At 38.7% G+C, this 27,240-nt stretch overlaps 3 protein-coding genes across 3 annotated transcripts; 1 reads left to right on the top strand and 2 right to left on the bottom strand.

Moving 5' to 3' along the window:
- The first annotated feature begins 2,035 nt into the window (after positions 1–2,035).
- LOC117384064 (glycoprotein endo-alpha-1,2-mannosidase-like protein) lies at positions 2,036–13,664 on the top strand. Its single transcript, XM_033981333.2, has 4 exons — positions 2,036–2,543; positions 4,844–4,953; positions 12,356–12,432; positions 13,028–13,664. Exons 1-4 carry the CDS (start codon positions 2,036–2,038, stop codon positions 13,662–13,664), a joined length of 1,332 nt encoding a protein of 443 aa, XP_033837224.1.
- A 1,276-nt stretch (positions 13,665–14,940) lies between these two features.
- On the bottom strand, positions 14,941–17,543 carry yrdc (yrdC N(6)-threonylcarbamoyltransferase domain containing). Its single transcript, XM_033981780.2, has 6 exons — positions 17,290–17,543; positions 16,687–16,882; positions 16,431–16,545; positions 16,240–16,359; positions 16,043–16,173; positions 14,941–15,417 (listed from the first exon to the last, which is right to left on the bottom strand). The coding sequence occupies exons 1-6, from the start codon at positions 17,480–17,482 to the stop codon at positions 15,348–15,350; spliced, it is 825 nt and encodes a 274-aa protein (XP_033837671.1). The 5' UTR covers positions 17,483–17,543; the 3' UTR covers positions 14,941–15,347.
- Positions 17,544–18,281: 738 nt separating this feature from the next.
- mtf1 (metal-regulatory transcription factor 1) lies at positions 18,282–27,141 on the bottom strand. The gene is made up of 11 exons (XM_033981778.2): positions 27,060–27,141; positions 25,533–26,047; positions 24,359–24,597; positions 23,511–23,642; positions 23,357–23,430; positions 23,156–23,289; positions 22,993–23,070; positions 22,817–22,907; positions 22,206–22,729; positions 22,066–22,135; positions 18,282–21,121 (listed from the first exon to the last, which is right to left on the bottom strand). The coding sequence occupies exons 2-11, from the start codon at positions 25,986–25,988 to the stop codon at positions 20,676–20,678; spliced, it is 2,244 nt and encodes a 747-aa protein (XP_033837669.1). The 5' UTR covers positions 25,989–26,047; positions 27,060–27,141; the 3' UTR covers positions 18,282–20,675.
- Positions 27,142–27,240: the final 99 nt, after the last annotated feature.

Genomic DNA, 27,240 nt, shown 5'->3' with positions numbered 1-27,240 from the left:
TGTGCGCAACAGGGATAGGTCAAGTGTGAGCGTCTTTTTTTCCTTCTTTTTTTTTTTAAACGGGACAAAAGCACGCAAAGCGCAAGAAAGACACACGAGGTGGATAAAAACAAGCCAAGATGTTCTTACGCGGTGATCGATAGTGATTGATTATAACACGTTCACATGTGTGACTGGCGCTTGTGAGAGGATGATGGATGGGCCAAAACACAAGGAAATGCGCGCGTAAAAGTCGGTAATTATAAATAATGCATAATAAAGTATTATTATTATTATTATTATTATTATTGACAACAACAACAACAACAACAACAACAATAATAATAATAATAATAATAATAATAATAATAATAATAATAATAATAATAATAACATTATTAATATTATTACTATTAATATTATTATTATTAAAAGAATGCGTGTGAACTTAAATCTAGAAGTGTGTATAATACATCCCACTTAAAGACTTTAGGCCAGTTGCTAGCGGCCTATGAAAAACGACCTCTGCTGGAGCAGCACATCATCTTTGTCGTATGTAGGTTGCGGGGTACATTGACACAGCACCAGAAATGGCCAATAAGGGCCATGGTATTATTTACTATGGTAAAAACAAGCGGTAAATTGCGCGTTTCCTCAGTGTTACACAGGGACCGTGCACAAAAAGTTACGATGAGTTGATCATTATTGTTTTTATTGAATTAAGGAGAGTGCTTTTTTGGAATAGGCCTTTTCATCTTTGTTGTGTGATTAACGCTTTATTTTGAAAACACAATAACATTTATAACGATCAGATCAATAGATTACCTAATACATCTCCGTGATTTGCATGTATAATTATGAAACTGTGAATAGCCTATATGCATTACATCTTTTTGGGTTCTAACGGCATCGATTATGTAGTAGCCTACACTATGGTCTGCAAAATCACCACTGGAGGTCAGTGTTGCTTTGAAGTCACTCCTGTGAGAATCTGATGGCGTGGATGATATGGATGTGGTTTGTTGTCCTTGTGTTACATGCATTTCTGTTCACTAATAACAGTAACATATTGTGACAATAATATAATCTTTAGACGGCTTTTTTTGGTGCAGCTGTTGTCCACATTGGCTTCAATAAAACATCCTAGGTAACAGCAGGGCACGTCACGGATGTATGGAAGACCTGAGCGGCAAGCGGGGAAAAAAGGCGCATAATTTGGGCTCCATTTTCTTATTTTTCCCCTCAGATGTGAGCTTGCAGGCCTTTTTTGACTAATAGCTATATTAGTTTAAATGCCAAAGTCAAGCAGACAAGGTTGAGTGGAGGTGTATTTCATCAGGTGAGGCATTAGGCGAGGCCAGGTTTGGATGTGAAAGGATGGTGTTCAAGACCCATTTCCCCAAATGAGCTTTTTAAGTGTATATATTCACTTTGACTAAAAAGCCCACTATCTTGTCTTTTCATAACCTTTATTTTATATGTAAGTATGAATCAACAATTACACAATTACACACTGTACAGGCTGAAGCATATATAGCCAAGTTGGCAAATACGATCTTAAAACTAAATAGTAATGCTGCTATGACACTAACTTGCACTACAACTTTACACACCTTCAGTCCAGTAAAAGTTAAAAGACTCAAAACTCATGAAAAGACCAAATTGTGACTTATTGGCTTTTTTTGTGTGTGTGAAAAACTTAAAAAAGGCAGTATTTCAATAACACAACACAGGTAAAACTGCGTGTATGTGTTTAATTATTTATTTATTTTAGCTTACTTCCTATCACAGGGAAAAAAATAACTTAGAAAATGGAGCCCAAGTGATGCGCCATTTTTCCCCGCCTGTCGCTCAGGGCTTCCGTAGAAATCCCACACCAGACTGGTCAGTTTTTATAGAGACGGAGAAAGGGGTGTGCGCGCTCCAGCTCAGCAGAATGCAGGAGAAAGTTGACAAGGCTCTGCGTCAAGTGGAGGCTGCGAACATGTAGCAACTGTTCCGCTCGACACGTGACACTTCACAAAGCTCTTTTTGAAGTTGCAGTTTTGATCCGGAGATGGCCCGTCTGCGCAGAAAAGCGTGCATCGCCCTGTTTCTTTTTACGCTTTTCATATTCGGGAGTTTGATGGGACTCCGGACGCTGAAACCCACTGATGGCATCTCGGATCTGGGACTGGACTTTTTACCCCTAATAGGAGGCAAGTTGGACCGGCGTTCTGTTGCACGTCCCCCCACTTTACCGGCTGCACCTCCAGGTCAATCCCAAGCCCTAAACACCAAAGCGGCGCTGTCAAACTCCGGTCCAGACGGCGCCGTGTTCTATGATGTCCATATATTTTACAGCACTTGGTACGGGGCACCACAGATGGACGGGAAGTATATCCACTGGGACCACATTCTCGTGCCGCATTGGGACCCAAAAATCGCGGCCAGTTATCCCAGAGGAAGACATATGCCTCCGGAGGACATAGGTTCTAGCTTCTACCCGGAGCTCGGCGCGTACAGTTCCCGAGACCCGGCCGTTCTGGAGTCCCACATGGAGCAGATAGGAGCATCCGCTGCAGGTAGTGTATTTTTAAGTGGACTTTATGGTAGAATAAGCTATATCAGTGGAATTATGTATTCCCTTAGCAGTCACACTAGACTCAAGAAACACAAACGATTTCAGCACCACGCGTCCGAGGGACAGCTCCCGCAAGTACGAGCGAACAGACAGATTCAGGCTGTGTAGTAGTGTGTTTAGATCCCAGTCCAAGATGCATTTCTTGCTAATTTTGAAAACTAAAATTTAACTGTTCAAAATATGCTGCAATATAACAATGGATTAAAACACCTGCAAGACAAATAAGTTTAATGACATACAGTTCAGACCGCTACTATAAAAGTCACACGGTGCACCTTTAATATAATGTGGTACATCCAAATATGTTCTAGAAGTTCAGCAACACTAACTATGTAATGAATTAGTTCTATTGTTAGCCTCCAAGACCACAAACGATTTAAATATCATACATTATTGACTTGTTTCTATAGTTGTAGAGTCAGCAGAAGCTCGGTGTTGTATAACAGTCTGTTCTGGTGTTCACATGATCTGTAGCTGTTTGCATCCTGTGGCTCAGTGGTTTTATTTTACACCATGTGGTATAATGAGTGTTGTCTGTGTCCCCCTGAAAGAGCACTAGCAGATGAAGAACAGGAGCTCCCGAACCTTAGTTACTAATCAATGTGATGGACATCTGTCAGAAATTAACAGTAAGTCCATGTATGTTTAGTACTGTCCAAATCAGTACTATTTTAGTTTACTAGTTTTACTATTTTAAATTTGGGCTGTGCACCTGGTCATTTTTAAGCAACAATCCATGATATCAGTAAAATCATGTGGTTTCATATGGATCAGTCCAAGAGGGAAAATCATATTGCCCAGTCATCACATTAAAATTAAGGGTTATAAAATATTTATCTAGTATTTTATCATGATCTATGTATATTTGGTGTTACTTTTTATTTTATTTTAGAGTTAACTAAAGCCATCTGCTGCTTCTGAAAGTTCTTACTGTGATTGGGTAAACCCACCTGCCATCTAGCATGCTGGAGGCAGACCAATAGGAGGAGTGGGTGGGATAAAGTATCTTTATTTGAGCATAGAGCTACATTAAATGAAGAAGCACTGAATCATAATGTAACACTACCAGTAAAGTAGTATAGTTAATTTTTAACTCATTATCCCACCCAAAGAAAAAACAAAACTACTCACACACTATCTGGTGTTAAAGATGCACTAAACCATCATCTGCTGTTATAGCTTTGTCTATAATTTTCCAGACTGTGACATTAAACTCATTTATCCCTATAGTGACAAGTAGGTGATGCTACCAGGTCAAGTTACAGGTCAGATCTGAAGAGGCTCATTGTAAGAATGCATGATTTTTTTTAAATTTATGATTATTTATTTATTTATTTTTTAGCACATCTGCATTTAGATATGTTTAAAGCTGCAGAACATCCCAGGCAAAATATTAACACTCCATGGAGACAAGCAGGTGATGTACCCTGCACTAGACAAGTGCCATAGCGCACCTTTAAATGCAAGTGCCATGTTACCATAGATAAAGTTGCTATTGTAATCTTATCTGCTGTTTCTAGTGAGTTGAGAAGTTTAATGAATTAGCACTTGGGCCGCTTTGCCAAATCCCCTTGGGTGCCAAGCAAGAACAAGCACTTTTCTGAAACAATTTATGAGCTGTCATACACTCCAGTTGAAATACTGCTGCTAAAAGTTGACTTAATAAATATGGCAGAGAACGATGGGTGCACATTCATCAATCATAAGTGGACTTTGTGTTATGGGCTACGGAGGTGGGCCCTGAGAGAGTGACAAACCTCGAGGCATCTGTTTGTAAAATAAGTAATTAAGTTAATGGAGCGCTAAAGTGGGCCAATAGTACAGCAGTCAATGTGAGTGAGAGTAAGCGCAGTTCAGTGGGCGCAAATGGGTCTGTAAAAGAATGTGGACAGGTTTATAGTGGACTGATGGGAGCTGAGGGGTAGCTTAAGAATGGATGCAATTAGGATGGTGGAGATTGTTGCGTGTGAGGTGATTCTGAGAAAAGTGAGTGGTAGAGTCATTTGTTTTTGTTTTAAGTTTGAATTTTTGTTTATTACAAAATTTAAAGTACTGTATGTAATTTTCTGGAGGTAGCGTGTCACCTGCATGATTTCTTGGGTAATAGAAAGTTGAAGCCATACAGAACATTCTCCATGAAGATCGTGCATCTGTTACCTGTGCCATCTGCCAACCGGAAATGGTAAACATTTTTAACCCGCTCGGTTAGATAAACAATGACAGTTTGTGCGTCTTTGTTAGGAGTGCTGGTGGTGTCCTGGTATCCCCCTGGTCTGGCTGACGACAATGGTGAGCCCACAGAGGACCTGATACCTGCTGTCCTGGATGCAGCGTACAGACACAACCTCAAGGTAAACAGGCATCAGGACTTTGCTGAGTGTGAAACTGTGTGTGTCTGACAGTAGGAGACAGCAATGTAGTTAAACTGTTAAAGAAGACTTCGCCAGAGGACTGTAATGTACAGAAAACAGCTTGGTCTTTATAATGGAGAGTCCAAGTTAAAAAAGGTTGAATGGTACAATGGAAAGATATATTCACATTTGGTGAACATACTATAATTGTGCACCCATATCCTTAAAGCAAACCTATTATACAAAATTGGCTTTTCAGAGCTTTTATTTAACTCTCATTTACAATCTCAAAGTTGTTTTTACAATGATCTGTGCATGTTTGAGTAATCTTTAATCGCTTATACACCATATTGCCCCCGTTTTCAACGCCACCGGCACTGCTCTATACTTTATTATAGTATGCTACTTTATTCTTCAATTTTATTTTCTTATTCAATGATATGTGTAGGATTCAGCAGCGTCACGTAACTGCTAGTGTGATCTGCAGCTACACAGCTCTTTGTTGTGATGATGGTTAAGGTGACGTCAGCTCCCATTGGGCACTGCAGTTTTCTGACACGGAAGTCAGCAGACTTGTTTCTTTTTCATTTTAGATGAATATTGAGATTTAAAATGTGCACATTATAGCATAATGATCCACGGGTGTCATAGATTATAACTATATAGCGGACACAAGAACAATAAGTCTTCTTTAATCGTTTAACTATTAAACTGTTGATGGATGGACTGCCACCTGCTTGTCTTTTTGAATATATCATTACTTTTCCTGAAATGTTCATTAATATGACATTAAAGTTATCGATCTTACATTTATTCCATTTCAAGCATTTTTATTGCTTAAAATTACCTTGAAAGACATGTATTCTTACAGAGAGCGGGTCACCTCGCCACAGAGCTGACCCTTAGCATTTCTGGCAAAGCAATAACCTCTCCTTGGACACAGGCAGGTGTTGTACTCTCCAACAGAAGTTATAAAGTACATCATGTGAATTCAGCTAATATTTGTATAGTAAGAATATAGTCTAGAAAATAAATGTATGCCACAATAGGTACTCTTGAGCCTGGTAAAAGAATTTGTTTACATAAGGAAGGATAAAAGTGCTTATGTGGCATCAGACAGAAGAAGAATATGTGTTACTCAGGCACTTGGCATAGGGTGTTTCCAGTGCAAAAGCAGGTCAAGGAGCTACTGTTGGATGTTTAGAGTGAATGAGCTCTATAGCACATGGCCAGGCACAGGCTGAGGGAGGGACCACATGACCTAATGCCAATTAGGCTGGAAAATAGCTTGATGAAGAAAAGAAAGGTCAGTCTGCTTATAGTTAATGTATTGGCCTTTGTTTTTATAAGGGAGACTGAGTTGTTCATAACTTTAAATTCTGGATTCGACTTCCTACATGTGTCTAACATTAGCATAAAACATGAACAAATAACAGTACGTGGATAACTTGGATTAGACTTAATTACAGAGTGCTACAAACAATGGATACACACTACTATCTAGTATTGGGCATTAGTTAAGGAACTATGATAGAAAATACTGCTTTCATTTTTGGCTAGTGTAGGGTAGTGACTTAGGAACAACGGGACATGTTTATAAAACTAAAGGAGACTACGGCTTTCTCTGCTTATCAAATATTAACAAAGGATTCTCAATTGTAATGTGATACAAGCCAGATGCCATATGCTTTGGTTGTGTAATAATTAAAGACAACATGTATGGCACTCTCAAATTGGCAGTTTTTCACTGCATATACATTCCTTTCTAGCCGATATACTGTTTGAGGTAGTGGGTGCCAACAGTGCTTTTAAGGTCTTGTTGAATTAAGTATGAGGGTTGTACACATATGCTCAGATCATTATTTAAGTGCAGGCCAGGAAGCAAAGTGAGCCTTCTCTGTATGTGACATAATGCACAATGACAAGAACGACTCACTTGTTAAGGCTTTTCGGTCAAAGCAGGTGCCATTAATAATGCACTGACTACATGTAATAGTACAAGTGCTAAGCTTGAAATACAGCAAATGCTATTTTATATAGAAAATAATCAAATAATGCAATACATGTTGAATAAGTAAATGGAAGGGCATTAGCTTCTAATGGCATCTCACACATTGTCCCTGAAATAGGGTGGCAATAAAAACATAGGCAATAAATGTGTTGATTATGACTTGCATGTACATGGCTTCTTTCATGATAAAAGTTTAATTAAATTCAGGCATAAAGGCGGCCTGTAGTGACCATGAGGTTAATGCCTCGGCTAAGAAATGTTTTCTTGCATTCGCTGCAAGCCACCTTAAAACATAATAATTTATTTAGCAAAATGGACAAACAAAAGTGTACGGTGTCACTGAGTCCCAGAAAGAGTTAATAACAATTCTCAACCATCATATTTACATCTGACTCAGTCTGGCCCTTTGTAGAGGTCTGTGCTTCTCAGGAAATGTGCTTCTCCTGTGTCCATACCGTAGGTAAAATACTGGTGTACTGTGAACTATTGACATTGTATGTTCATTGCACTCTTCTACACAGAAGACTGCACTGTTGGTAAAGGGCTGTTAAATTACACTACACTATTCTACTAACTGAAGACTAAGGTGGAAGTGTATCTGGGATCAGCTCTGGGTCCCATATTATTTACTATAGTGATGGACAGACTGACAAATGAGTCCAGACATTATGCATCTCCGAGTAGCTTGACTGTGTTGACAGGTGACATTTTAAGCTGTAGAGAGCTAAAACTGTAAAGAAGTGGATGTACATATTTTAATAAGGTTTAGATAAAAGATTAAATACATGAATCCTACAGCACAAGGTTATGTGTCTATATATACTCCTACAATGTTTTTTTCTTTTTTAATGCCATGCTTGCTGGGTCACTGACGGCAATCTTGCATGGCATTCAATCTGCTCTATTAGTGCTCCTCCTGACAGCATTATGGGAGAAACCCTCATCAGAGCAGTGTAGCATGGCTAACACTGTGCTTCTTGTCCAGGCATCTTAGACTATACATTACTTCTTCGCCTGTAGTCAAACAGAAAAGAAACCTTGGATATCAAATAGGACAGACCCTCTGCCTCTCATCAAAATAGTTTACAGTACAGACACGGCCACTGCATATATCATGCTGCAAAATAAATAAGCTTTATCTTCATCTTCATTTTGAGTTTCCAGTCCAAATTAATTCCTAATTAAACCAGTCATACCTTTACGTTTTATAAAGTTGAAGTTACCATCGCGCTTTTAAGTAACAACTTTGAATTGTAATTTACAGAGATAGGAGGCATCATTATAAACAATAATAATAATAATGTTAAGATCTTATATTGTCACATTATAAAATAATTAAAGAGACATCACTTTTCTTCTACACATTCATACACTCATTCTTACTTCTCAGATTTTTAATTAAAGGATGTATATAGGATTTTGATTTTAAATTTCATAAACATGACCTACCTGTGCCCCCAGAAAAGATGTAGACATAAATATTGATTTAACTGATAAGAATTGTTATGACGGCCAAGTTGTTAATGTAAAAAATTTGGTTTTGATTCTCTAGATGATTATTCAATTGGAAAGCTAATGAGCCCCTATCTTATTTCAGTCGCCAGTTTCAATATTGAATTTACGTTCATATAATCCAGACATAATCAAGAAACCATACATGAAGAATTTGAATTTTTTCTACTGGGAATTGTAATTTCATCTTCTCTTCTCCCACCATACTTTGACATTGTGACATCTCCAAGTGAAGCAAATATGTATACTGTATCTAGATTTGCCAAGTGAATCAGCAACCTACTATTTTAATTTTCAATTCTTCTCACTCCCCCGAGCAGAAAGGACATTTACCTTTGGAGTGCTTCCTCTTGCATAAATGCAGAATATGCTGACAAGGTAGAGAACTTTGGCTCCCATCATTAGCATCTAATTCTTGGGAAGCAGCTACCTTAAATAATTTTCTTGCTCCTTCTCTCCATAAAGGGCAGAGTGAAGGGGAGATAAGCGGGGGAGTGAGGAAGTGGACAGATGGTAACCCAGGCAGGGAAAGAACACTATCTGAAGGGTGCTTTTAAAAAGAACTATAATGCAATTCAAGTCATGGAAATGTCCTTGTCTGTCAGGTTTTAAATTTTATTCACAACTATGCAACTGTTACTGTACAAGAGTGTGTTGATGAGATGGTCAATCAAATACAGTAACTTTCTCTAACTGAAAATACAGAAAACATTAGTGGAGCAGTTTAATTTATAATGTATGCAATGTATGCATGTACTGATATAAGCACTCAGCTAAATACCAATTAATGGCTAAAATTTTGCTGATCACACCTGAGCATATTATACCTTGTCTTGAAAAGTATGTTATTCGATTGTTTAATTAATTTCACAGACAGAATGAGCATGACTACTAGACTGCCATAGCACTGAAGTAATATTACCTTTAGTATGAGGTGTTGCACATTGTTTGGGGTTATCATTTGAAATGCTAATAAGATGAACAATCAGAATGGTAGAATACAATAAATCATTATAACTACAAACGACAAACATTATAACTACAAATTACAAACAAAAAAATGTACAACTTCTATCATATATACTGCAAATTACAACATGTGTGAATTTGTACTTTACAAACAGGGGCAAGCTATAGGTCCCATGACTGAACACTGTAAGCCCTCTGGGGCGCTTGTTGCATCCTGTATGTAGGCCATGCACTCTAGGGAATATATGTCCCATGGGTGACCCTCAATAGGGTCTTATTCCCAGATTGGAGCTACATTTAGCCTTCTGCAACCTCACTGCTGTATGCTAGCTGGCACTGAATGCTAAGCGAAAGTGACATTGCCTTATAAAGTGCATTTTTTTCAAATAATGACCTTTGTTTGGGTCATCAGTGGGACTTTGTGTCCAGTGTTTTTGTTGTTCTGGGAGCATGACGTAGTGCAATGTTCTAGTCAGCTCAACAGAAACCAGGTCGGGGAGATTTGAGGTGGATGTCAGTGTTTGGTGTTCAAAATCTCAGTCTAATTTACTTCTAACATCAAGATTCATAGGTCAGTAGTGTGTGGATCAAATATTGCAAGAATTTTGTACAATCAGCTATTCAGTTCAAGTGCATTCACCTATATTTCAATGAGCGATCAGAATGCTTTAACTGTAAAACCAACCAACTAACTAACCAACCAACCAACCAACCAACCAACCAACCAACAGCAAAACCAAATGTACAATAAAAGGTGCAGCACCTAGACCACTGCTAAGGCACTGAACTAACCTTGCAACAGAGCCCCGATCATAGACTATATATATAAATGGACATAAATGGACATAGCTAATCCGCTAGCTGATGCATTCCAAAAAGGAAGTGAGCATGGGTGTGCTTCTGGTGCTATAGGCTCTGGCCCCAATTCTCTTTCTATTGAAACACTGTTGCCCCACTCTCTGTAACTGCTGTTGTCAGGCTCGTCATTTTGGTCTTAAAATGCTCATACTAATCTGCACTACATGATCCTGATGTATTTATTTGGCTACTTTGTCTGTAAATCAAGATACGAACATCAATAACAGACAAATAAGGAGACTTCTTTCCCCTAGGTCACTCCTACTAGCGTCAGTAAGAGGTTTTACTGACAGCATTGCTAAGCGCCCACCCCCTGCTTCAACAGCCTCGCTCTGGACTGGCTCATTAGTTCCTATGATACTCATCGAAATGCCAAATATGGAACTCGGCTCCAAATTCGTCCCTATAACTGCTCTAGCCTCGATGGGTTTCATTTGGCTGGAGCCGAACGCTATGGGTGATGTCACACTCTGTTAGTCCAGTTCTTTATACAGTCTATGGCCCTGATCTAGACATTCACTGGTAAGTGTCTATGTTAAATACTATCAGTTGAACAGTGCAGTAAATTCTATAAAAAAGGTTTTGGCGTCATAAATACACCTACTTCTACAAAAATAAGACTGCATTTTAGTTGTTTTTCAATCAATAACTTCAAAGTTTTGATTGAGAAGTAACCTTTGTGGTTTATGCTAGGCTGAAGCATCTCATTTTTTACTTTATTTTTATTTTTTAAACAAATTATTAAATTTTTAAATCCCATTCACCTCAGAAGTTGACTTTTCATTATCCAGGTGACAACCATGGACAAATTATCTGCCACCTAAAAATATTTGCCAGTAATGGCAATCTACAAATAAAATGATCAAAGTCAGGGTGACATCCACAGCCAAGAGCCCCATTTTCACTTCTAACTCTTCATGAGTTACAAAAATAACCATTTCAGCTTTTCCTTTTCCATCTTATTATAAATCAAAACAATACAGTTTCAAGTCAATTTTTGAAAGTAATTCTTTGAAGTCTTCCATTAAGATGTAGATGTTAAGAGGAAATGTGCTTTCTTCAAACTGTTCCCACTGGACACTCAACTGAAACTGTATTCCACTTTCAACATCCATTATTAAAAGTCACTGAATTCTCAAGATGAATTTGAAAGCTTCAAATTAAGCACTTCTTGGGCCCCTTGCTCTCTAGTGTTTTTGTCCACGACTGGTGAGGTGTTGTGTAAGCACTGCCATTAATGTAGTGATCATAGAATACAGTTTAAATCTGTTAAGTTAGCTACAGCTACAGCCCTTCAGACCAGACTGTGAGTGGCTTGTGGACTATGCTGCAAACATGTTTAAAACCTATCTTCAGAGAACGCTGGGCCACTGTGTAATAATAATAATAATAATAATAATAATAATGATAATGAATTCAATTCAATTCATTGGACACTCAAAGATGCTTTACAGTCTTACACATTCATACTGGGGAATGTGGGTGAAGTGCCTTGCCTAAGGACACAACACCCCACTGTGGCACCTGGTTTTTCCAGCGGTCTCCCATCTAAGTACCAATATCAAAATATCAAAACAATGTATTAGGAGCCTATTTTACATTCTACATACATACATTATACACATTATGCACCAGGCCAGGAGAACACTGTAACAAAAAAAGACATTTAGAAAAGGGCAGTTTCTGCAATCAATGAAATGTCGATCTATGTTAACTTAAATATGGCATAGTATCCCAACATACTATACTGTACTGTGAAAATAACCAAAGATTAATAGAAAGTGCTCTGACCTTGGCACATTGTTGCATTTAGACCTCTTTCACACCATTATTATCACTTTCTATTGACTCATATTCTTTCTGGCTATCCCCCAAACTTTGATTATGTATGAAGTATCATTTGTCAGTGCTCTATGAGATGAGTCCCTAGAGACATGAACAGATTGACTTGTTGTCAATAGTTACCATAAGGTCACCTGAAGTGCTGATGGCGGTATCTACATAATGTGATATAATGAGTGAATCATAATGTGTTGTTATGTATTTTCTCAGGTAACGTTCCATATCCAGGCATATCATGGGCGGAATGACCAGAGTGTGCATGACAATGTCAAGTACATCATTGACAGGTAGGTGGACCTACTACCCAACAGCAAGTAATGGTGTAGCAACAGGAAATATGCTGCTCAAAATAATTTCCTTTCAAACTTTACAGCATATTCTATAGTTCTAATGAAAAAAGTGGAAGCCCTTTAGTCCACTATAGGATATAATTTGTACTTTACTGACCCCTTGTGTTTGTAGTAGATTTCTTTTTTAGGCATTTTAATGTAGAGGGTGGCATCCAAACTTTTCTGCTATGGATAATATAAATTGAAGAATTAAAAACGAAGGGTCCAGAAAAAGTCATTCTTTAAACTACTTTGACGCTATAGCTTTATTTTTTGTACAACATAAAAATAATGTAAAGTTAACATGCAAGGCTTTATGTGTAATTCCTGAAAAAAGGGTTAGGGTCTATAGTCTCTGATATACTGACGAATTAAGCTATTTTAAGTTGGTTTGCAGTATTGTGTGAAATTTGACTGATTAGTTTAGTGGAAGTTCAATACTTAAAAAAATACTGGTGGTATGCCTCTGGGTCCAAACATTGTAAAAGGCCAGTACAGATTTCAGTTGATAATGCCTGTGTTATTTTTTGATGTGTCATATCCTATTTAACAGATATGGGGACCACGGAGCTTTCTACAAGTTCACCACCAGCAATGGAAAGAGCATGCCTTTGTTCTACATCTACGACTCTTACCTCACCTCCCCCGAGTCGTGGTCGGAGCTGCTGTCTCCCACGGGCTCCCACAGCCTCCGCGCCTCAGTCTATGACTCCCTCTTCATCGCCCTGATTGTCGAGGAGCGCCACAAGCATGACATCTTAGCTGCAGGCTTTGATGGCATGTACACCTACTTCGCCTCCAATGGCTTCTCCTTTGGATCGTCTCACCACAACTGGAAAGCAATCAAGGCATTTTGTGATGCCAATAATCTACTGTTCATTCCGAGTGTGGGGCCAGGGTACATAGACACCAGTATAAGGCCTTGGAACAATCATAACACAAGGAATAGGGTGAACGGGCGGTATTATGAAACAGCCCTGCAAGCTGCGTTAAACGTGCGGCCAGAGATGGTAACTATAACATCCTTTAATGAATGGCATGAAGGGACGCAGATAGAAAGGGCGGTCCCAAAGAAGACTGTGAGCAGGGTGTACTTGGACTACCAGCCCCATGGACCAGAGCACTTCCTGGAGCTCACACGAAACTGGATAGAACAGTTCAACAAAGAGAAGGAGCAGTGGCTCATGTGAGGGTTAAACAAATATAGTAGCACCAATTCTCAGCTGGTGAGCAGGGACTATTTGTATATTTTTTCCAGTCTATTCAAATAAAATGCAATTAACCATTTGCATTTAACTGTAACCAAAAGGTAAAACCAAATTACAGTCTGAGAGCTTGCCCTATATTGTATGTATAAAGAAATGCCGATTACATCAATTAGGAATAGCCTTATAATACTTACACAGAGACAATCTAATTAACAAGTAATTATTTGGAGAGAAGCCACATTTACAGTCATCCTCACAGTGTCATTGATTGCTGGTGATAACAAAACCTCCAATCCAGCTGAGAACCATATGTTTGAATATAAGTACCATATTATATATAGTATACTATGGTATACTATATACTCAGTCTAAATGTCAGTATAAATGGAAGGTGCATTCACTAAAATTAATTCTTCATCCTATGCTTAAAACTAAGTCTGAGTCCTCTGCTGGCTATGTCTCTACTCTATTTGTGGACTGTGACTAAAAATGGACAAGCGTAGCATGGTATAAAAAGGAAGGATTTTAGTGATTCATTTTATTACACTGCAGAAAAATTGGAAAGGTTTTCTAAATATTCAACACATATATAACATGTAACATTTAATATTAATCAAACAATGCCTAATGAACAGTTATGGATTGGAAAAGTCAATTGCTACTTTTGAATGGAATACAAACTGGCACTATTACCCTAGATTGGCCAAGCCAGATGCAAGTTCTCTGAATCTTCTTAAACAGAGGATCCCTTCACTTTTAAATAATATACTGACACGTTAGTAACATTCCTTTTAGAGAATATGTATATTTCCAACATTATATTCAAGTTAAAAAGTACAAAATGCTGTGCATGTAAGAATACCAAATTAAATGGAGGTGCACCCCTTTTACTAGATGATAAAAACCTTCTTTTTATAGTTTTTCTAAATGAAAGTTCCTGATGTGTCATTGTTTGGGAACAGACAAATATTATTATTATTATTATTTTTAATGTAATGTTACAAAATTCAAAAATAAAATATTTAGGCTATCTATAAAAGTATAACTTGATTTTTAATTTAATATTACACTCCTAGGTGTCTTCTGATAACTTTTAATTTTACCAGTAACCGATGTTTGGGACCTAGAATCTAGCACATAAAAAAAATTATATCCATACACTGAGATAGTATGACCGCACATTATATGAAACAGACTACGAAGACAAGATAGTTTCATAATAAATCAATCCACATGCCACCATCAGTGACACTGCAAGTTTATATAACCCAATTATCTTTTAATCTTTTCTTGCTTGCTTGGTTTGTACTTCAGCTTATTTGTCATGCATGTCTACATACATACTGTCCATGTGATTAGATGATTACACATCTGCATTAGACACATACAGAAAAAAATGGATTTAATCATTTCACCTTTAAAAGTACAGTTTTTAAATAAAATTAGTACAGTAACGACAGACATCAAATTAAGGAAAAAGGCAGACAAAATATGTTTCGCCCTAATAAAACATAATAAAACACAATATGTGTGAAGACTCCAGCTGTGATTTAAGACAGAAGTGGTCCTAAAGTTCATGGTGAACCTACCACCATTGTCAGGTGAGGGGTGACGATCAAGAATGGGGCTTGTTGTGCGTCTCAGCGTGAGGTACATGGTCAAACGTCATTCTCCTGGGACGTCTTCTGACAGTCTGTATTTGTGTTGCAGCACATCAAGGGTCGAGGAAAGTGCACTGTAATCACAATTATGGTCAGTCAGCATAGAAATTGGATTTCACTGTAAAAGTGTGTGAGGTATAGATGCAACACAGAATGCAAACATGATGTAAAGCCATATTTAACCATACAGAGCTATTTGTGTTGCCAGCCATTTGGACACAGACTCGGACCATCTGCACTAAACAGTAGCAGCATTTAACAACATACCACACCCATTATAACTTCAACTAAACACTGACACAATTAATCAAAAACATTTACATACAAGTTTAATGCACACTATGGAACTTTTTTGTTGGAGGGTTCACTACCTGCTTGTTTTTCAAGCAGATGTTATGGGTTGCTTAGAATGTGTAACAGTATCGCAGTAACTTATCTCAATGGACACGGTAACCGGCAAAGTTACAGGTCAGATCTGTGAAGAGGCGAGCCCACATGTTTTTCAGGGTCTGTCTGAGCAGTGAATAAATTTGAGAGCATTTGAATAAATTCATGGTATATACCATACTGTGGATCAAAACCTATAAACTGCAAAATTTCATGTACAATTGCTGCAAAAAATAAATATGATGTGACCCCAGAAGTGAATTACAAAAACAAATTATATGTTCAATGACTTAAGCACAAAAAAGTCCTTACCAGCCTGGTCTGATTATTCTATATTTCCCAAGGACAGAAAGGTCGACCACAGTTGACCCCAGGCGGCTCTCGTCACCTATTGGCCCTCCATCCACCACAACTGCAAGCTTTGGCCAGAGCTCCTTGAACTCCTGAAAAGAAATGTTGTCATTTTTGAAGAACTCAGGCTTTTATCTCTAATGTGGAAAGCTACTTACGTGTGTGGCTACAGTACTAGTTTGGGAACTGATGTTGGCGCTGGTGAGTGCGAGAGGCTCCCCACACATCTGACACAGCCGCCTCATGAAAGGGTGGTCTGGGATACGAATCCCTACGAGCTGAAGATGCAAAACAATGTCAGTGGTTTCTCAAAGCATTTTTTCAAATAAGATTTTAGCCGTAAACTTACTGAAGTGAAAGGGTTAAGATCTCTGTTGAGCAAGTCAGTTCTTTCAAACACCAAGGTGACTGGACCAGGCAGCAGGTCTTCCAACAACTCTTCTTTAACATTTACTTTACAGTATCTGGCAAAATATAAAGTTATGATCATCTGTTGCCTCTTTTACAACATATTTCTGGATAGACAAACAGAGTGCTGATGCCTAAACAATGGAATATTCATCTTAGATTATTGACAAATTACTTAGCAGCCATATAAAACTCACTTTTTAATATCCTGGACTTCACCCACACAAATTGCTAAAGGTTTCTGTGCATTTCGTCCTTTGATGTCATAGATTTTGCAGACTGCCTCTGAATTTTGAGCCAGACAGGCCAGGCCATAGATGGTGTCAGTGGGCAGGGCAACCACATGGCCCTTCTGTAGAGCCCTCACTGTTTGTCCCAGGACATCAGCACCATCTGCAGTTCAAACAGACACACACACACACACACACACACACACACACAAAAACATACACTGGGTTGTAATTAAAAAAGGGTCTGTCAAACCTTACTAAAAATTAAGGAAACTGCAATTTAGTGTTTTTGTACAGCTGTGAAAACCTACTTTAGCCAACCATAAACAATTATTTTTGGCCAATTAAACAGATTAGGTTCAATTCCTGTACCTTAAGGGACAAGAAGTTTCACATCACAGAACACTTCATATTCCATTCATTCTTCACCCGTGATATCTGAATCTTTTCCCAATGTCCTAGTCGTGAATATTACTGCCAAGATACATCAGCTTATTTTTGTCTTTTTAAACTGTAGTGGAAGGTAAAGAAAGCACATGAACACAGCAGATCCCCGGTGACAGTGCTGACCTGCGTGGCTGTCGTGTTGCTGAACGCTTGGACCGTTGAAAGTCTGCGGTAACAAACGCAACACTTTGGTCTTGAGTTCTTTACACATGTCTGTTTCGTGTCGATGAGTCGCAGCTAAACTTTGAATGCCTCGAAATGTGAAAAAGCTAAAGACGGCCCTGTAAACGCTGAGCTGAATGGAAAAACATGTCATTTCATAGCCCGGGAGCGTGTGTGAATCTGATGAAATACCACGTTTTCCGGGTTACGCCCACAAACAATGACGTCACAGCTCTTAAAGGGACCGTCAACAGTAGAGCGCCTCCAGGAACGTGCTTTTGTGACTTTCGAGGTATTGTGATAAAGAGTACGCCTATTAAACTGATTAGATTATGGTTTTGTGACCTGTGTTTCATTAATAGCACTAAAAGTAAAATTTATAAGGATATGAACGTAAAGGGAATTGTAAAGTGTTGCTAATTTAAGGTAATTGCTTTCACCTGTTCAAAAAGGCAGGACATACAGCTGAAAATGACTTCAGAAGCAGGTAACACAAAGCAATTAAACAAAATAAAATGTAAATTTCTGTTTAATTTAATTTTCTACTTTTGTGCGATAGACACAGATTTTAAAGATGTTCTAGTAAACAACAAAGAAGTTTCAGAAGAACAGCAGGTTTGCCAACCTAGCACATTGAGCCAGTCAGACTAAAGTGACTACATCTTTCTATCTTTTTTTGCAGATTCTTGAAGATGTTGAGGGCAAACTTAAGACTTCTTCTAACCGATTAACGCTGTGCTTAAAAATCCTGGATGACCTTAAGGATTTAAATGAGATACTAGTGGTGAGTTTTTTTGTAATATAAACTTTTGAACTAAATATTAACCAAATATAAACTTTGAACTAACAATTGAGTCCATATTTTACAGAGGAAGTCTCTTCAGGATGTGACCTTGCCGCTACAAAAGTGACTAGAGAATGAATGCTTTTAAAAATGCTCAATAAAAATGTAATCAGTGATAAGGATAAGGTTTTATTACTATATTGCTCTCCATTCAGAAAGTTATTTAGTATATAACTTTGTACGAAACAAGCATAAGCAAACATCTTCATATAATACATTCTTTAAAAATACATATCCATAACAATTCAATTCCTCACTCTTTGGGTGTAGGACATATTTTTGAAAGCTTTGATCTAACAGTTTACTTTCAAATAAATGTCAGCTAACTGGCTGAAATAACCAGATTGGGTAAACTCCAGAAAAGCATTCTCAGGCTGCAAGCCCAAAACTCTTCAAAAACGTACACCAACAGCTGTAACTTGCAGTAAACTGTTGTAACCAGAAAGTTTGAGAGGACTGGTATAGTCTTTAAACAATGCTTATTTACCCAATACAATTCTTAAAACAGAATCATTCAATAAAAAAAAAAATCCTTCAAATAAGTAGGATGTATCTTTCTATATGTTGGAGGCAAAACAGAACAATAAAGGATTACTGGTGCAATATTCATGAGAACAGTACTTGATGGAAAAACTACCGATACAAACCCCATAAACCACACACTATGAAAACCTTGACATGAAAAATCAAACACAGTAAATGCACTGGAAAGGCAACATCTGCCACCAATATCCTGCATAAAATCATAAGCATTGAATAAGGACATATCTTAAACGGCAGTTTACACACTGAATGCCACTCGTAAATTGCATAGTTTTTTGTTTTTTTTTTTAAACAAAAGCATGTATAGGTAGCATATGGCAGTAAATCTAAATGACAAACTATGGATTAAATTGAAAGAAAAAGATCATGCATTTCAGGTTAGAGTGAATACATGTTCCACTACATTTACAATATTTCAGTGAAGCTTTGTTATGAGTTGTTAAAAGGAATGATCTGAGACTAGTGTAGTGGCAAGTCTGAAGCAGAGACTGTCAAAGGCAAAATGGCTCAAAGAACAGTTCTGTGGTAAGGCCTTGTATCTATAGGAAGGGCTCTATTCTTGTCAATAATTCAATTTAATTTACTCAAAAAAAATAAAATAAGCAAGAGATTCTCAATGTGTAATCTATTTTGCTGTTTTAGGCAAGCACACACTCTTGAAAAACTGGAAGGAAAATGCAAAAATTGGGGGATACATTTTCTCCAACTTCAAACTAGGAATTCAAAAGTCTATACAAAAATACAAACTCTACAGTAATCTACAAGTTCTCATATGTATACAACTAAAATGTACTCTATTTACATGGTCCCCAGGACACCATTTGAATTGCTACTACACAGCAGTTTTACAAAAGTCTGTAGTGGTGCTGCATGCAAGCTAACAAGCTCTCAGATTACTCTTGTAGCAAGTTAGTGTGCAACAAACAGGAAGAATGCAGCTAAACATAGGGCTACTGCAGGTCAAGATACTGATGTCAGAGAGTCAAATGTGGGGAGCAGTATTGGTGATGACCAATGCATCCCTGAGAGAGCCATGGCCCTGAAAAACAGGATGATGTGTACTTGGCTTTTCTATGTGGATGGAAGTGCAGCCTACTATAGGTGTCTGCTTGATAAATTTGCTTTCAGCAACTCAAAACACATATCAGTAACAAACAATACAAGTGATTTGAAATAAATTAATATATCTTCTGTGGTTTAAAAATAACACTATTGCTAATATAAATGAAAGAATTAATCATTCAAATAAATTAACATATACAACTTTAAATTAGCATTCAGTTAGGCGATTAAAGTACTATCAGATTAATTTCACTTTAAAAAAGACAGGCAACTGTAATCACAGGTTCTTCTTCTGATGAGTGTATCACCTAACACAGTTTACAAGTATACATCACATTTTATGGTCCAAGATCAAATCTCGAAGGGCTAGGAGTTTCCAAACCCAATGAATGTTGGGAGATGTACTTTGTAGAATTCCACAAATATACAGTGCATTCTGGCCAGTTGCATACCAGCTTAAATAATTGCTAGAACCCGCGGTACAGTACAAAGATACATTGAAATACATTGTTTTTTCCTATTCAGGCATTACCTTTCTTTAGGAAAATGGAATTTCTAATCAGTGCTTAGACAACACCCTAATTATATTTAAAATAAAAGGCGTTATGTACACTTTCTTTATAAACTCTTTCAAAAATTTACTTTTCCCTCTGCATTAATAAGCATAGCAAAAATCTCAAAACACAAGTCTAAAATGACTGCAGTGAGACAACAGAAACTATTCATTTTGCATGAATATGACTTTCACATGGTTACAGAGAACAGAACCCAGTGCAGATAGGGCTGTATGCTGCACACTGTACAGGAGCAGAGGGGGCGTCACTGAGGAACATAACTGGGGATGTGGGTGTAATGGAAGCCTGCACATGAGTGGGAGCAATAGAACACATGGAGCTGCTTAAGCATTACCATCAGCCACCACATTCATGTCATGAGCAACCAGCAGCAGGGCTTCTAGGTTAGTGGCTGTCTCTGGACTGTGCAGGGAAAGGTAGTCTGACACATCTATGTTGCCTAAGCTGCCAGAAGATGCAGCACTGGTGGCACTGGAGCTCACTTGAGTGGACACAGAGCAAGAAGAGGTGGAAGAGGAGGCTTTCTGTCCCACTGCGGCAGAGTCTGAGGCTGGTCCGGGCAGGCAGCAGGATGTGGAGGGGGCAGGCTTTGGAGGCTCTGCAGGAAGGGGCTCAGTTGGTGACTGCTGAGCTGGAGCTGACACAGATGAGACACTCTTTACACTTTTGTCCTTCGCTGAGTCTCGACAGGCACACTGACACTGGCACGACTCTTCCTGTTTGATGATGATAACAGGGAGACTAAGGCCAATCTGCTGAACTGAGCTACCTGGAGTAAGAAAAAAAAGAAGTTCAACCAATGAATTTGTCAAAAAGTTCAGTTTTTCCAACTTGACACGTGGAACATGTGAAATCTCCTACACAGAGCATGAACGTTTAACTAGTCTAGACACTTTTGCGGCAGAAATTTTACCCTATCTGAACATAAAACATTTATTGACATGTTTTAGCACATTTTTGTTGGACACCATATTTTCCGGACTATATGTTGCTCCGGAGTGGAAGTCGTACCAGCAAAAAAAATGCATGATAATGAAGAAAATATAAGTCATACTGGACTATAAGCCGCATTTTTTGGGGAAATTTATTTTACAAAATCCAAGGCTAAGAACAGACATTTTATCTTAAAAGGCTAGTTAAATAATAACAATAAAATAGAGAACAACAAGCTGAAAAGCAGTACAGCAAGCTAACATAACACATGGATCAGGTCTATTTATTCAGCTACATGAAGCATAGACAACAAACTGAATATGTGTCTGGTTTGCTAACATAAGATATTTACAGTTAATCAGATAACTAAAAGCATATAAAACAAGCTAACAAATTTACTCTCGATCTCACTCCAAATCACTAAATCCACTGAATTCTTCAACCTCGGTGTTGCTTCTGAACAACTCCGCCAACTCCAGAAGTAGATGAAGCACCGCTTCCTGTTCTGTGTGGCTGTCATACTGGTACATAAGCCTAGAGTGCCCTCACGCGGTTGTCAGTGACAATAAGAAAGATGTGAAATTATATATTTTAATAATTTCACATATTAGTTGCATCTGAGTACAAGTCGCACGCCCGGCCAAACTATTTAAAAAAAAAAAAAACTTATGAAACTTATAGTCCGGAAAATACGGTATATATAAATCTGGATTAATTAATAATGTCTAATTCAAAGTGAATACAAAGTGGTGCACTCATACAACAGCTGACTTGACTCACCAGCATGACCACCCACTGGTATTGCAGTAGTGAAGAACACTTTTTCTACTTTTGGACCTCCTTGGTGTTGCTGTAAGAAAATGCAATGGTTAGTAAAGAAAATACATATAAAAAGATATAATAAAGTATATGCCACTCACTGCTTGCTCGGGGTTCTGTTGACTGTTGGCAGCACTGCTGAGGATCCACTGAAGGTTTTGGTCTGACATGACCAGACTGGGCTGCAGTAAGTTCTGTGTGGGAGCTATAGTGATTGCAGCCTGAGTAGAAGCCACAGGAGAAGAGGACACAGGGGTGGGGTTGGTGGCCAAAGGCACAGGCTGAGCCAAAGTTGTACTGGATGATGTTGTGGAGAGAGCAGAGGCAGGCTGAGGGGCTGTGCTACTGCTCTCAGACTGCAAGAATGTGGGTTGCAGTGCCACAAGCTGCTGTGAAGTGGCCAAGTTTGGGGCAGAAGTCTGAACAGGCACATCTGAAATCTGTGGTTTTAGTTGGATGTATGGGCTTGTTGGTGCAGAACAAACAGTGACAGGTGCTGGGGTGTGTGTGCACACTGTAGTGGCAGAACAGGATGAAGAAGAGGCAGAGGCGAGAGGGAAAGAAGCAGACTCAGTGACTCTAGGCTGGCCAGAGGTGTCTGTGCTGAGTGACTCTGTTACCGTCTCTGTAGGAAACACAAGACTTCATTTTATTATACCTTTATTTAATGTTAACCAGGGTTAGCAATAATACTAGACATTCTGAGCCTCACCACAGGGATGTGTGTTTTCATAACTGACACTGTTCTCTGGGCTCTGGAACATGAGCTCAAAGATTTTTATAGGGGTCACATTGTTGAGTTCCTGTTATTAAAATACAAAAGAAAAAAATATATGTTGATTTCATCAGTTGTAAAATATTCTTAAACAAAGCAAGACAAGCCCATACATTATTGATGTTCTCTCGTAACTCTGAGTCTGTTGAGATGAGGCTCAAGTCACTGAGGCACAGTGAATGATTTGCATCCTGCAATTGCAAAAAAAAAAGTTCTCAGTAAAATACACTTATATGGGAACAGTATATGTTTATAACTGAATCCAAAGAAACTCACTTCAGAGTGTGGGTGGATGAGGCTGCCACCAAATGGCTGTCCTTTGTCATGACCGCGGATGTGACTCTTCAAACTGTACTGACTGCTAAACGTTCTTTCACAACCATCGCTGGGGCAGTTGAAAGGTTTTTCACCTACAAATAAAAGTGATTATTACTTCAAGAAAGATAAGAGTTTTAAAAAGTATTTGTTGACAAATACCTGTGTGGGTCCGTACATGTGTTTTTAGGTGATGACTGGCTGCAAATGCTTTCCCACAGCCATCATGATCACATCTGGGGTTAAGAGCAGGGTATATTTCTTATCCTATTAAAAGTATCACAGATTCTACGCTAGAGCCCATGGGAAAGCTCACCTGAATGGCTTCTCCCCTGTATGTGTGCGGATGTGCTTTCTCAAGTCGCTGAGTGTGGTAAAGTACTTTGTGCAGCCCTCCGATTCACAGTTGAATGTCTTGCCTGTGTGAAGTCTCTGGTGTGCTTTTAGTCTGCACAAACAAAATATTGTGGGCCATAACAAAGGCCTTTAAGATAAACTACAGAGTAAAAAAAACAAAACAGTGACAGTAAAATACAAGGGCATGATCCCATATGAGCAGGAAACAATGGACAGTGGGGCTGGTAGAATCACCCTGGAAAAGATTACACTAGACCTTGTTTCCATCAACTATAAGCAAAATAAAGTGGGAGCTAGCAGCTAACCAACAGTAAAAACTAACAGTAATGCAATTTATTGTGATATTATATTACTTGTTGGCTTGGTAAATCCAGTTCTCAGAAAAATCAATGCTCTCGCAAGTTGAGGTTGAACCAAAAACAGACATGGTATAAGCATGTCCTCTCAAATGATGTCAGAATAATTAAGAGCGCTGAATTTCTCTCACCTAACACCATTTAGAGCAATCCTGTTTTCAGTCCTGAGTTAGATTAATTTTGGTGATGTTTTCTGCATACCCAAGATACCATTTTGTTGTGTTTATGTACCAGTATAACAAATAAAACAAGTGATACATTTTGTTGACTGGTTAGTCAATGTGTAAGTGCCGGCCCCTCTAGAGTTAGAGACAATAATCAAGACTTTTTCACTTTAGCTTTACACAGCTTTACCATTTTAAAAAATTGCAATGCTTAGCCTACCCTGTGACAGCTGTGAGCACATGAATGAATGAAAGAAGAAAAAAGAGGAAGTGTCAGACAGTGGTACCTGTAGAGAGTGTTGAAGGCCTTCTCACAGCCCTGCACATCGCACTCAAAGGGCTTCTCCTTGGTGTGCACGCGTACATGGATCTTCAGGCTGTAGGAGGTGAGGAAGGCTTTCCCACAGCCTTGCTGGTTACACACAAACGTGTACTCTCCTCTGTGGGTCTTCTGGTGGGTCCGCAGGTTCCCCGCGGTGCTGTACGTCCGAGTGCAGCCTTCAAACATGCACTGGTACCTTTTCACCTGGAGATAGCACATTAGATGCAATACATCAGACTTAAAGTACAAAATAAAGCAAGAATATGATTTATCAAAGAGAGAAATACCAAACAAAATAACAAGTGCTAAAATCTGCAACAGTAACCATCCGAGTCAGATGACTCACTCTCTTCCCAGCAAAAACAGTAGTGTGGATAAATAGAATGACTAAACCCAACACCTTCATTTTAACGGGTGCTTCAGCTCATTACCATGTACTGTCATGTGATGATGATATCAACTCAAAAAGACAGAACATTCTCCCTAGCATCAGTACAAACACATCAGTTCAAAGACAGAATGGCTACTGTCCACTGCATGAGGCACACTGTTTTGTCTGTGCAAGCACAGCCCTGAGGTTATCTGCACACACACAATCCCCCCCCGTTGTACAGCACCACTACCTCGTAGCACACACAAAGTGACAAAGAGGAAGCTCATGGTGGAGAACTGCTATTCTCTGCAACTGTTATTTCTGTGAACTGCTGACCACACCATCTTCAGACATAAATGCGTTCAAATAATTTTGGTGACTCAAACAATGTCACCAAAAATTCAGGCTTTTGATCATTACATACAAAAGACAACATTGATTAGACCTAATTATACTGTGGTAACATTGGTTAAATGGTAAGTAACATGGGTGAATAAGTCCATACCTTTTCTTTTTCTGCCATATGTAATGAAAGTGAAAGCCTTGGATTCTTTCACTATTATTCATGGTGGACATTGCTATTAAAAGCAAAAGCATATCCCATAATAATGTTTTACAAATGGCGTTTGAGCTTGTAACTGACATCAATCAACAGCAAGAAAGTACTTGGAATTTAACTTCAAAACAAATTGCAGATGTAGTAGTTTAGATTAACTGTATTTTATTCACACACTCTTTTTCTATAAAACAAGCTCATGATTCTCACCTCTCGCAGCTTGGTCTCTGGACATTCTGAGTGCAATGTTAACGTGGCCCCCTCAATGTTGCGTGGCATAGGAGTAGAGCCCGGGTTAATAGTAAACTGGATCTGGTCCGCAGAAATGGTGTGGTGCACATAACCCTGTGACATGGCATCAGAGTCCACCATGAAGGTCAGGGTTCCATCCTCCTCATCTCCTTCAGTTAGGAAGGTGATGCCATCTTCATCAACACCACAGTGGCCCTCCTCCTCACCCTCCTCATCCAGACGGATAGGGTCTCGCTCAATTAGCACTGTGGTCCGGTCATATACTCGACCAGAGGAAGAGCAAGGTTCCACAATCAGGTCATCTTCTTTATCAAAGTGAATCTTGTCTTCCTCTTCCTCATCTTCCCGTCCCAGAGAATCCACCTCCACCTCAAAGTACATGGACGCCTCCGTATGAGGGCCATTCTCACTCATGGTCCCTGGTGCACTCCGTCCTCCCAGTAGGACTTCACACACAGTAAGGCCTTACAATCCTAAAGAAAGCACATAAGATAAGAAAAAAAAGCATCATTAACAGCACATGTCCCCTCTTTATATGACTGAAGATGTGTTGAGTTTAACAGAGAGCACTCATTAATGAAGAGATTTGTGGAACTCCTCTGATGTAACTGGCATGCAATACACAATAAACAAAGCCATGGGCAATGAAGCACTGTTTAGAGATTTCAGTGAAGAGCTGCTTTTTAAAGGTTTCAGGTATTCTTGTGTTATACCAAAATTCAAAGGAGTGGTTTCTTGGCTTGGTTTCGTGACCATTCTCCAGAACATTCTCAATGAATTGCATAATCACAATGTAAATAAAATCAGCCAAAAGACAAATAGCAGATTTGCTGTGGTTCTCGATCTATGGGCATATCTCATGTGAACCCCAAAACAGGCAGTAACACGTGATAAACATAATGGCTATAAAAGGATCTAGCGTTGTATGCTTATTTGTCGTGGTATGAAGGAATTTAATTGCAAAATTCGTTTTGATGGATGTGTACTTACGTACTCAAAACAAACAAAAATATTTACAGACGTGAATCGTTGCTTTCCACACAATATTACATTTGTAAGCCTTTTTCGAGGGCTCTTGTGCTGCTCACCAAAAGATAAGCTATATCGCTAGCTTCAAATGTCAAACAGCAGTCCGCCTGATTTGTCCCAGGGCTTTACTGTAGGACATCCGAGGACTACATTTACTTTGTCATCAACGCCTGTGTGCCATACTTTGGATAGCTGAGAGTCAAGACAATTCATAAGAAGCAAATTAGGTCAGAGTAAGACAAAACACTTATTTTTGTCAATTGTGTGCACATGCATACCGCTGCTAGCTAGTCCCTAGCTGCCCAGTTAGCAACGAGAAGCTAGTGCCTCTGGCTAGTCTACAGCCGATATTCGAGCTTCCTGTAAAATCCGAACAGGCGTATGGTCTTTAATGTCTAGAATAAACGGTTAAACTAATGTGTTTCACCTCCCAAAGTCGCTGACAACCTTGTTTACCTGTGCGGAAAGCGAAGCCTACTCCGCTCTTGGATGTTGGGCACTTTCCTCTTATCTCCTCCCTCCGGTACGTCACAAACACGATGTTTTTCCAGATGTATTATGGGAATGTATTATTTTAGTAATAAAAATCAGAGTCCAAAAAATAAAAATAGTCAAAACACAACCATTTTTTGTCATT

Source organism: Periophthalmus magnuspinnatus, chromosome 16 (genome assembly GCF_009829125.3).
Source record: "Periophthalmus magnuspinnatus isolate fPerMag1 chromosome 16, fPerMag1.2.pri, whole genome shotgun sequence".
Classification (NCBI taxonomy): domain Eukaryota; kingdom Metazoa; phylum Chordata; class Actinopteri; order Gobiiformes; family Gobiidae; genus Periophthalmus; species Periophthalmus magnuspinnatus.
The sequence above is the reverse complement of the archived record's forward strand: the minus strand, read 5'-3'. Positions and strand labels throughout refer to the sequence as shown.

What these genes read in the sequence shown, in the direction of transcription:
- mtf1 (XM_033981778.2), bottom strand. Translation starts at nt 25,988, where the DNA reads ATGAGTGAGAATGGCCCTCATACGGAGGCGTCCATGTACTTTGAGGTG. An exon ending in GCCTTCAACACTCTCTACAG is followed by an intron (nt 23,643 to 24,358) that starts GTACCACTGTCT and finishes TTGTTTGTGCAG; the next exon opens with ACTAAAAGCACACCAGAGAC. An exon ending in ACCAGTGGGTGGTCATGCTG is followed by an intron (nt 21,122 to 22,065) that starts GTGAGTCAAGTC and finishes TTCTTACTCCAG; the next exon opens with GTAGCTCAGTTCAGCAGATT.
- LOC117384064 (XM_033981333.2), top strand. Translation starts at nt 2,036, where the DNA reads ATGGCCCGTCTGCGCAGAAAAGCGTGCATCGCCCTGTTTCTTTTTACG. An exon ending in CGTACAGACACAACCTCAAG is followed by an intron (nt 4,954 to 12,355) that starts GTAAACAGGCAT and finishes GTATTTTCTCAG; the next exon opens with GTAACGTTCCATATCCAGGC. An exon ending in GTCAAGTACATCATTGACAG is followed by an intron (nt 12,433 to 13,027) that starts GTAGGTGGACCT and finishes CCTATTTAACAG; the next exon opens with ATATGGGGACCACGGAGCTT.
- yrdc (XM_033981780.2), bottom strand. Translation starts at nt 17,482, where the DNA reads ATGACATGTTTTTCCATTCAGCTCAGCGTTTACAGGGCCGTCTTTAGC. An exon ending in GCAACACGACAGCCACGCAG is followed by an intron (nt 16,883 to 17,289) that starts GTCAGCACTGTC and finishes TTTGAACTGCAG; the next exon opens with ATGGTGCTGATGTCCTGGGA. An exon ending in AGAATAATCAGACCAGGCTG is followed by an intron (nt 15,418 to 16,042) that starts GTAAGGACTTTT and finishes TTGTGATTACAG; the next exon opens with TGCACTTTCCTCGACCCTTG.